Source organism: Periplaneta americana, chromosome 16, assembly GCF_040183065.1.
Source record: "Periplaneta americana isolate PAMFEO1 chromosome 16, P.americana_PAMFEO1_priV1, whole genome shotgun sequence".
In the NCBI taxonomy this organism is placed as follows: Eukaryota; Metazoa; Arthropoda; class Insecta; order Blattodea; family Blattidae; genus Periplaneta; species Periplaneta americana.
Window position 1 is genome coordinate 153,401,874 of NC_091132.1, and position 12,108 is coordinate 153,413,981.

General features: G+C 36.7%; 1 protein-coding gene across 3 annotated transcripts in view; it reads left to right on the plus strand.

Moving 5' to 3' along the window:
• The window catches only part of LOC138691422 (zinc finger protein 235-like), a 39,760-nt gene that overhangs the window by 5,345 nt on the left and 22,307 nt on the right, over positions 1–12,108 (plus strand). Inside the window, exons 1-3 of one of the 3 annotated variants that reach the window (XM_069813345.1) lie at positions 491–968; positions 2,291–2,457; positions 4,486–4,583. In XM_069813345.1, the coding sequence (XP_069669446.1) occupies positions 4,488–4,583 (96 nt within the window). In that variant the 5' untranslated portion in view covers positions 491–968; positions 2,291–2,457; positions 4,486–4,487. Of the gene's footprint in view, positions 1–490; positions 969–2,290; positions 2,458–4,485; positions 4,584–12,108 lie in introns of those variants that run through there. The other 2 variants (XM_069813344.1, XM_069813346.1) reach the window with 2 other exon arrangements.

The following is a 12,108-nucleotide window of genomic DNA, read 5'->3' on the forward strand; positions in this document are numbered from 1 at the left end:
GTTTAAACTTTCGATGCAATTATTTACTTAACCATACACTTATCTCATAACGTATAGGCCTAATAGTTTGTTTATTTTCATGTAGCCTAATATTTGGGGCTAAGCGGGATGAAGTTACAGGAGAATGGAGAAAGTTACACAACACAGAACTGCACGCATTGTATTCTTCACCTGACATAATTAGGAACTTGAAATCCAGACGTTTGAGATGGGCAGGGCATGTAGCACGTATGGGCGAATCCAGAAATGCATATAGAGTGTTAGTTGGGAGACCGGAGGGAAAAAGACCTTTAGGGAGGCCGAGACGTAGATGGGAGGATAATATTAAAATGGATTTGAGGGAGGTGGGGTATGATGATAGAGACTGGCTTAATCTTGCACAGGATAGGGACCAATGGCGGGCTTATGTGAGGGCGGCAATGAACCTTCGGGTTCCTTAAAAGCCATTTGTAAGTAAGTAAGTAAGTAGCCTAAGTACGGACACTGCGCGTAGGTACTTTTGATTTAGTAATCTGCATCAGCGGGAGTTTCTGCTTTTTCCCCCTCGAGTTGATGCTGATATCGCACCAACAATGGACAACAGAAATACTTTTCAGCAGACTTGCCAGCGAATCAGGATTGATGTTTCACCATTAGCGGATGCTCGATTACATGGACCTCTAGCGTTTGAAAGTTGAATTATACGCTAACGGAGCGCATGCGCGCAGAAAAAAAAAACAGGGAAATTCTCTCAGAGTCCATTCTTTATTATTCCTATTCGCTGGTAACACTTGTCAGATTCAGACTTGTTTTTGGACAGTTGACTAAACAACAACAATAAGGCTATGTTGCAGTCTCATACATGAACTTGTGCCACGGCAGCTTGATCATACTTAATGCTGAATATGCACTTAAATCAAGTTGCAATGTCACGCCTGGTATTGCTCTGTGTTGATATCAGATTGTAGAACATTGACAACTGAAATAAGGTAGGTATGCGTATAGTAGCCCACGACAGTATTAGCACGACTTCAGCTTCGATTGCAGCATCTAAGATCTTTATATGGAATAGCCAGAGATAAATTTTGAACTATGTCAACGAATCAGTTTAGTATGTTGAAATCAGGTCTCCACTGCTTCACTTTCTTTATGACAACTACTACAGTTTAAGCATTATGGCAGAGTTTTATTCTTCTGCCACCCCAGTTCCCTTCGGTTCCACACACACACTTCATATTTTCTTTGCTGGACAATAATTTGTGGACGACACACACATCCACAGATCACAAACAGACAAATCTATACAACTTTCAATATCTCCAAAATATTTATACAAATTGCGTGAATGAAAAGCAATGAGTCCACACCTGTGGAGTAACGGTCAGCGTGTCTGGCTGCGAAACCAGGTGGCCCGGGTTCGAATCCCGGTCGGGGCAAGTTACCTGGTTGAGGTTTTTTCTGGGGTTTTCCCTCAATCCAATACGAGCAAATGCTGGGTAACTTTCGGTGCTGGATCCCGGACTCATTTCACCGGCATTATCATCTTCATACCATTCAGACGCTAAATAACCTAGATGTTGATACAGCGTCGTAAAATAACCGAATATAATAAATAAATAAAAGCAATGACGTCACGTAAATTGTTCATTTTATATTTGGCTTATAATAATTGATATGATTTGCATAAAATATAGGTGTAAGTTTGTATATTCGCCTTTCAGCCACATTGAAAATAATTTGGATACGGTATAACAATAGATTTTTGTACATATTTTAATTTACAAAAGAACACTACCATAACATATAAGGTTAATAGAATTTGTTGTTTCTCGACTTAACGGTAGATTAACCGAGAATCCTAAGGCATGGAGTGGTGTTAAAGATCAGAAGGTAGCAGCCACTCGGAATCTTCCAAACGAAATTGAACATTGCATCAAACAATTACCAATTACCTTCGAGTGCTCTGAATGTATTTCTTCTCAAAAACTATGAAAAGCATTGCATGAAGATTCTTTTCATCAATGGAGGAAATTGAAAACTAAAGGTTTGGGAGTTGTTTTCTATTCTCACTGGAAGAGAGGTAATTCGTGGATCTCAACCAAAAAGGGACTTTCGAGCAGTCAGTGGACGCAAGCCATTAAGATGAACTGTAATACAATACCTGTACCTACTCTCCCTGGCAGAACTCTTGACTCAACCCGTTGCAGTAGATGCGATGAGCAAGGCTCGCTTCCTCACGTCTTGGGTTTCTGCCATCATGGAGGATTGCTCCAAATCAACAGACATAATACGGTTCGTTCTCTCATTGCAGCTTCAATCCGTCAGAATGCTTCCCATGAAGTTTATGAGGAGGTTGGTTGCGTCTCTTGTGATGGCTCTACTAGACGTGCTGATATCATAATTGATCAGCAGAAGGATAAGGGTGTCATTCTTGATTCCACAATCCGTTTCGAGATGCATGAGCAACAGCCACAAGAGGTGTGTGGTGAAAAACAAGTCATCTATGAGCCTTATTGTCAGCATCTCGTAGTACAATCCCGCAAGAAACTTTAAATCAACTTAATTTAAAATTTCTGATGCAACGATTGATGCCATAAGATCTCATGTGTTAAAATCATCCTTATCTATAATTAGTAATCATTTGCACCCAAGAAAGTTTTATTGTAAATGATTTCCTTTGTTTTCTTATCATATATCTTAATTTTTTTTCTTTCAAATTGTCACATAATTGTTTTTAATCATTGTTCATTGTGAATTGATTAAGGCCGATCTATCGAATCCTTATTTAGGGCGGCTTTTTTTTAATTGCATTTTTATGATGTAAATGTATAGTTTGAGATACGTAGAATTGGAGTAGTAATGAAGTAGAGTAAAATTTCAAAGATTGATATCGTTAATTAAGATGAGTTGATTCCACTAAACTGGAAATAATGATGTGAATCGTTCAGCAATAGCTTCTTGGAAAGAACTGAATATATATTTATATTTGGGATGTCTAGTTAACGGAAACCAATTTTCAATCTTCCTCCTGCTTAATGCATGAAGGTCCAGAGGACAATTCGCAGAAACTCAGAAAGTGATGTAATATTTAATGACTGTACGTATAGAAATGTAGTCTGAAGAATAGCAGTGGTTCATGAGATGTCATAGAGAATGGTCCGTGAGAAGTGCGACCAAAGGTTTCCCAACATACCGGTATTATCTGGCGCTCAATAAATCCGTCTTTGGGACTCTGTCGAAAAGAAGGTAGATAATAATGACAATATTGTGCTGTGAGATGATATTTCGACATTGTTTGTGGTATGTTTGTTCATCTGAAACACCACCTTCATTGCCTGTGAGGAACGAATAGGGAACTTCGAACGTCAGCCCATAGGAAAGTAACTGATAGGTCTCCTGCCACCATAACAGACGGGAAGGGATCTTCAAAATATGCAATAGCCTTAGTACCTACCTGTAAAAGATATTTCGAATAAATAGTGGTATCTGTATACTGGACAATTATGAAATTCCATTTTAAAATTACAATTTTTGGTAGATGAAAATCCTGTATAATGTTACCATTAATAATTATACTGCTCCTCAGTTTAAACTGATCTTTCAGAAAAGGAAGTAACATATATTCCTTTTTAAGTGCAGAGAAAATTTTAATTTCCTGTCATAAATGCCAATACTTAGGCATAGAAGATAGAAATTTTGAAGTTCCCAGTCTAAATGAAATGTGTAATTATTTACATTAAAGTTTCCAGTGTATATGAAATGGCTAATTATTTACATAAGTAGTCTATATGTAATGTGTCAATATAAGTACCTATATACAAGATGTGTAAGGATATTGATATCTTAAAAAAAAAAAAAAAAATTAATTACAACGGAAAATATTAGCTATATCCTTGTAGTTAGGATGTAATGAATTTTACTTATGTCCAAGTTTTGGACAATTTTTGCAGAAATTATTTCGATTCATAAATTATTCATCATGCTTTCAATAGTCCGGGTATGATGATTGTGAAATAGATTGTCATTTACTGAATGTGTAGAACTATGTTTTACCGTCGGTTATGTAATTAGCTTATTACTTCATGTGAAAATCGCATGTGCTTCTTTTCTCTGCATGGAGAATTTCGTACAGTAACTGATGATTTTCATAAACACTTTATTTTTGAAACAATATAAAATACATTTTTCGTGCTATTAGACACTTAGACATCAGGCCGGGAAATCAACTTTTAACTCAAAATTAGACCCAAGATAAGCATAGCGTTTTCCTTGCAAGCAGCAGATAATTATATTAAAATATATGACAACGCCAGTCTTCAGTTTGTTGCTAACATAAATATTGTTTGACAACTTTCGCCTAAAATCAACATGCTCCTCTGTGCTAATGAATACTTTCGTTTATGTGTGTGTGTGTGCGTGCGTGTGCGTAGATAGATATGCACACTAGCTACTATGTGGCTTCAAATAGCTCAGATTCTGCATGTACATTTAAATTCTTAATTTCAGTCATGATGGATGTGATCAAGATCGAACCTGAGGTCGACCCACTGGCTGTACAGTCAAATGATAACATCGATACAGAAGAGAAGAAGCCTTTATCTGAGGTATATATAGCGTAATTATTATTTTTCCAAATGCATCACTTATAACAATATTCCAGAATAATACTGGTCGCAACAGCTCACACAGGGCGAAGGCTGATGAGCCACTGCTTCATCACGTTCCACCAGCCTCAACAAATATGTATACGATCTTCTAATTAAACACTTGAACCAATCGTAAATCTAATTGAAAATTACGGCGACAATTTTATTCACCCTTCAACTCTTCTCTTACACAGTGTCTTCTCTCATCTCTTCTTTGTGCTCATATCTCGTAGGTAAAAATCCACAGTTCTTTATTTCTACTCATTCTAAATTAGAATCTAAAGTATGAATTATTATAATAACTTTTTCTTTGTTTACTTTGTGTCCAGTAGAATTCGATCTGGTAACCTTCATGGGACTAGTATAGTGTTCAAAAGATCGAATTTAAATGGAACTCATATCACGTTTTAAAAAACGGAACACTAGATGGCATCCAGTCATGTAATAGTAGCGCCATTTCTTGGTAAATGATATATAATAAATGATACTACAATCAGGTGGATATTTAGAGCCTTTCAGATGCAGAACAGCTGTTTATACAGTATATAAGAAAGAAGGTTTTATACCTCGGAGCTACAGGAAATAAAATGTCCAAATTGAAGTAAGAAAAGAAAATAGTTTCAATAAATGGCAAATCCTTTTTTTTTTTTTTCTTCTTCATTCTTCTTAACTGCTATTTTTGCAGGTTTCTCCCCCTTCATCCCAGTATACAGTAGCGTGCAAATTAATCTGAACACGACATATTTTTACATTTTCTGTCATTGTTGGCCTCACAGCTCCTCATACTGCTTTAATTGACATCTGTAGTACGTGTAATTCCATTGTTGGAGGTCTGTCATTATTTTTTTTATAATATGTGACATTTTGCCTGTCGTTTTGTACTTATAAGCATTTCAGTTGTGTTGAAGACTTAATACTGCAATCCTGTGTAAATTCTGTCATCTTCACAAATGGATACAACTCCACGAAAACGGTCTAAAATGATAACATTAGCAGACCATTCTTCTATGACACAGAGGCAAATTTCTGCAGAATGTCACATCGGTTTGGCTACTGTTAATTCGATCATAAAACGATACAGGGAGACTGGGGTCCATCACACCCCAGAAAAAAGGAAACTGTGGCCGGAAAAGGAAGACTTCACCTGCAGATGATCGTTTAATTGTGAGGAAAAGTAAATTAAATCCTAGACTAACTGCTGTCGACTTAACCCGCGAGTAATGGCTACCTACTGGGGCGAATATTCACGTCACAACAGTGTAGCTTAGGCTTTTGGAAGCTGGACGAAGGGCTCGTAAGTCTATTAAGAAGCAACTACTAACCCCTGTTATGTGTAAAAAACGCTTAATGTGGGCAAAATTACATCAACACTGGACAGTGAATGACTGGAAGAATGTACTTTTTTCCAATGAGTCTCATTTCAAGGTCCACGGCCACTGTGTTTCTTATGTACGGAAAGGATCCGAAAAAGTAACCAGCTCATCTCCAACAAGCACCCAAATACACCCCTAAAGTAATGTTTTGGGGTTCCTTTACACATGAAGGGCCTGGAGCATTAATACCTATCAAGGGAATGATGAATTCTGACAAATATATTCACTTATTGGAAACCAGAATCGTACCCCAGCTGCAAAAATCATTTCCGGATGCAGAGGTGTGTTCCAACAAGACCTGGCACCATGCCATAAGTCTCGAAAAACTACAGAATTCTTCAACAAGAAGAATATTCAGGTACTCCCCTGACCAGGCAACTCACCCGACATCAACCCCATTGAGAACTTTTGGTCAATTTTGGTCAAAGAAGAATGCAGAAAATGAATTGTTCTACAAAGGAGAAGATGATTTCTGCCCTCATTGATGTATGGTTTCGCGATGAAGAAATGAAGAATATTTGTGGGAAATTAGTGGAATACATGCCAAATCGTCTCAGAGCTGTTATTAGGAAGAAGGGAGGCCACATAGATTACTGAGGTATGTCTTAGATCTTTTTTTATCCCATTTGAGTGTTTTTGCATAAGTAATTACGTTGTTCGGATTAATTTGCACACTACTGTACTACATGAAGGAAAATAACCACACAACCAAATAATCTCCATGTAGTAGTAGTGGAGGCAGTGGCAGTGGCTGCAACATCAGTTGTGGAGGAAGAAACACCAGCAGTGTTGGCATTGGTGTTAGTAGTAGTAGTAGTAGATTTGTTCAAATCTTTCCTACGTCAACATTATTTTTAGGTGTTTCTCTAATTCCTAATCATACTATGTTTTTCATTTTATGATAAGGACGGTGTATATATGGTACAAGGCCATTACAATAACAATGTAATCTGCTCTAGATCTGGTGCACATTATAAGTCAGTCTTTGAATAAAGACACAGAATAAATAGACATGATGCGAGGCAATTAGTATGACAAAATATTCTGCTCTGGAGTTGGTGCACATTATAACACTAGCTTTGAATTAAAGACACAGAATAAGTAAACATGATACAAGATAATTATTATAACAAAATAATCTGCTCTGGAGTTGGTGCATATTATAACACAAGCTTTGAATAAAGACACAGACTAAGTAAACATGATACAAGACAATTATTATAACAAAATAATCTGCTCTGGAGTTGGTGCACAAGCTTTGAATAAAGACACAGAATATGTAGACATGATACAAGACAATTATTATAACAAAATAATCTGCTCTGGAGTTGGTGCACATTATAACACAAGCTTTGAATAAAGACACAGAATAAGTAGACATGATACAAGACAATTATTATAACAAAATAATCTGCTCTGGATCTGGTACTCATTGTAAGAAAAGCTTAGAATAAAGACAGAATCAGTAGACAATTATAATAACAAGATATTCTGTTCTAGATGTGGTGAACATTATAAGAAAAGCTTTGAATAAAGACAGAATAAGTAGACATGATACAAGACAATTGCAATAAAATAATCTTCTATAGATCTGGTGCACATTATAAGCTAATCAAAAGACATAATGGAGCATGTTGAGCCATGTCGAGTTCACAAAACGCTTTCACTCTGTACATTATAAGCAATGCTGTCATGGAGGCCATATGGGGCCATACATCATATGAGAATCTACAATTTTTTTAGTTAATCGTATGGGAAAAAGAAAATTTTGTCTGTACGAAGCCATATGGCATATGGGTGCTTAAGTTTTATACGTGGAGGTCTGTACAGATCTTAGATCATCTCTTGCTGTTCCTGATACATTTTGTTTGATGTTCAAAACAAAAATTGTCCACCTCAGCAGCACTGGAATTCAGAATTATATAAAATGATGGTTGAAAACCAAGTACTGCAAATACACATTCCAGGATTCATCGAGACAGTGTGTATCTATGGTGGGGCTACATGGTATATTCTTTAAATAAAGCTTGTTTTCAATTCAAATGTAAAGCAAAACAATTTCTTTACTTCTTCTTCAATATTAAAAAAATCATTAAATGACAGTCGGAGAGATAGAGAGAGGAGAGTAAATATATATTTCAAGGGAAAAAAACAAGGGATGGGGAATATGGCGAAGAGAAAAATTACCATGACAGCACTTATTATAAGATAAGCTTAAGGACATATTACACCAACAAAATAATCTGCTCTAGAGATGGTGCATATAATAAGAAAAACTACTCAAGGACACAGAATAAGTAGACATGATAGAAGACAGTTGAATTGGTTGTTTCAGAAACTACAAATGTCCATAGCTCTCAAACAACCAATTCAATTACTATAACAAAATAATGTGCTCCAGAGATGGTGCAGATTATGTGCTTTGAATGATACAAAATTAGTGGACATGGTACAAGACAATTACAATAAAAAATAATCTTCTCTAGAGATGCCCCACATTATCGCATAAGCTTTGAAAACATCGAGCTAATGTTGAGATGGCCACTGCTAGGCAACGAGTCAAATTTATTATTGTTTATGCTGCAACCTGAATATCCATTTCAAAGATCTTGGAAAACATAGGTGACAGTTGTAAGTGACCGGAAATCATGCTCTTTTGCTAGTCATAATAAACACATGGAAGTAAATTATTAAGGATGTGTGAATTTTATTAAGTAGATTTTTTTTTATCAATTTGATGAAGTGACTATTGTACCATTTCTGGTTTCCGTCTGTGTAAATATGATGAATTGATGAAAATATCCAAAGATGTGGCCGAAATGTTTATATTAATCATAGGCATATATATGATTAAGATTTATATATTTCATAGGCACATATATGCTTATGATTAGTAGCGACCGGTGATTGAAATCCTCAGTGAGGCCAGATGCAACTAGTTTAAGTGCCTCTGATAGGAAATGTTTATTTATGATATTAATTATTATTGTTATTATATTATTATTATTATTATTATTATTATTACTACTACTACTATTAATGAAAAATAATAATTTCACTCACAAAATAAGCTGTTATGCTGCGAGTTTCAGTGATTGTTTCAGTGTGATGAAGCAACCCATATTATGTGTTGAAATTTCCCTTTCTTTCTTTTCCTTTTATTTTTTTCCTTTGACAGCAACAAATAAGGCCAACAAAGAAGTTTATTTTGCACCACATTACCACTTAACCATCTATGTTGCCTATACCAGGATGCAATAGAAACTTGCGTTTTAAGATTAGGGGAGAGTCGGGTAGTATCGAACAGTTAAGGATTAATTGAATTTAGGACCTACAATTAATTTTGAATTAAATAATTAATATATTATAAGAAAATAACGTACTGATTTTACTAAATATGAATATCAAAACTATACAGTGGTAACTTTGACATGAGAAATTTAAATTCAGAGTAATATTCTGAAATAGTGAAGTTGAGAAAAGTGTCGGCTAGTACCGGACACGCCCTGAACATTGTTACTTTTTATTGTCTATGGTTAGGACAGTAAAAAAAATAATTTTTGTGTTTTTTCTTTTATTTCACACGAATCGCATTTGTAAAATTCTGTAGTTGATTCGGTGTTAGCACAATTTTCATGTGCCCAACCCTGGCAGAAGTCACACTTGATCCAGTCTTCCTGGAAGGTTTCACAGCAAATGATACACTCTGTTTCACCTTCAAAAATTTTTCCGCCCTTGGTATTTAGTTCTTGTTTCGACCTGGTAGCTCTTTTATTTATGCTGTCTTGCATCAGCCTTTTCTTCACTTTCTCACTCTTCTTCAAAGCCTGCTTCTCCTCCAGCTGAGCCTTGTAAGGGCTTGATGTGAGTATCTCGCTTCTGGCAGCTCGTCTCCTTCTCACATTAAGCCTTCGTTGAGCAGCTTCTGGAATTGGTGAAATCTGTTTAATGATGCGACTAAAAGAGGGAGTCAGATGTGATGTGGTTGAGTGAGATTTTGACGTTGAAGTTGATGCTGAATCAAGATGTAGATTGAGTGGTTTCGAGCATGAAGGTGGTGTTATGAATCCAGAAGATGATTGTTTTGAGCTTGAGATTGGGGACAGCTGGGAAGAAGTGGACGGCTTGGCAGTACACAATGTTGTTACTGGCTTAGATGCTGAAGCTTCTTGTACTTCTGGAAGCTGACGTACGTCCTCTACAGTTCTCTCAGAATCTTCAGGCCCACAATTCCTAGACTCTTCAAAAAGCATGTCAGGGATATCAAGGCCTTGAGATGGCAAGTAGTCTAAATCGGTAAAAATGTTCGGGTTGAATGGATGGATGCCAGTACATTGAAACCCTTTCTTTACTAAGTCCATGTGGCATATCCGTGAAAATGCAACGTTGACCAGTTCTGAGACTTCATAGACCGTAATTTTGGAGAAAGGATTTCTGCGCATCCATTCAGCGCAAGCTTCATTGTAGGCGTTCTTGAAAGGCTTCATAACTGTTCTATCTAATGGTTGAAGCCTGTGCGTCGTATGCGGAGGAAGACTCAACATGTGCACATTGCTGTTTCGAGCATACAGGATGACATTGAGCTCCTTATGGCTGCTATGACCGTCTAAAATTAAGAGCACAGGGTCTTCTGTGGTAGGATGGACACGTTTCACAAATTCCACAAACCACTTCATGAAACTGTCTGCAGTTATCCATCCCGTCTCATGAGCTACAGAAAGACTACCAGATGGTGCATTTATCATCAGGCGGTTGTTCATACGTTGCCTAGGAAACACAAAAAGTGGGGGCAGGAACTGGTCCCCGGATGCGTTGACGCAGAGAAGCACAGTTATTGTACGTCCCCTCTCTCCAGACGTTAATTTGCCTACTTGTTTCTTACCTTTCACGGACAATACTTTTGTATCGTTTATGTGAACGCAGGATATTCCAGTCTCGTCTGCATTAAAAATTCTGCTTGCCGGAAAGTGGAATTGATTTTGCAGATCTCCCAACTTGTCGAAAAATCTTGAAACTTGAGGCCTGTTGAATCCAACCGCTCTTTGTGAGCTGGTAGATTCTGCTGTTTGCAGTGATAAATTAGGATGTCTTTTTAGAAAATTATAGTAGAAATCTTTCCCAGCACGCTTCTTTTCCTTATTGAATCGATGCAGGATTCTTAGAGTCTCAGCCAAGTCGAAAGTCAGTTTGAGAAACTCTTTCTTAGTCAGTGGCATCATGCGATTATCTAAATCTTTTATGTGCTTCACAAATTCCTCTTCATAATTTTCGGAAAAGGTAGGTTTAAACCTCCCCATATCTGCACAAACTTTTACATCACTTCCTGATTTTACTTTCAGAACTCTGTCGCCTAGAGAACTTCTAGGGACAGAAAATGATACTGCGGCTTGCCTGATAGTCATTTTTCCACTCAGCACATTCTGTAAAGCCCCCTTCATGTTTTCTTCTCCCCATTTCCGCGTTTCTTTTCCATTGTTGTAGACACTAATTATAGATGGGTAATCTGATAATCTGTAAAAGATAAAACATATAGGGTCTTACGTGATTTATTTGAATTTAATTTATAATTTTAGTTTTAATAATGGTTGTTAATTTTGCTTCAATTTAATTTGTTTGTTTTAATTCATAGGCCCAATTATTCAATTGACAACAGTATGCGTTTTAAAAATTGTCCTGTACTAGAGATTTGTGTTTTAAACATTGTCCGATACTAGACGACACGTTCTGTCCGATACTACCCGATTTATACCGTCATTATAATTGACACTCAAAGTTAAACTATATAATAATTTTTCATTGTAAGTAATACACAAATGTATTATTTAAGAGTAACTCTACACTGCATTTAAGACATATTGTATCAATACTTACAGTGCGAGAAAGATAGACCACCAAACTTAAGTCGATGCACAGAAACTAAACCACACAAACACAAAATGGCATCTGCGAAGTGTACTCGTCGAGCGAATGCTTCCAACTGAAAGCAGTGTTCATAGGTCGCATAGAGAAATGTAACCATGCCAATCTGGTCTTACCATCTGATGGCTTATGGAAGAAACATCACTGTCCGATATTAGCCGACATCCGCTACTACCCGACTCTCCCCTATC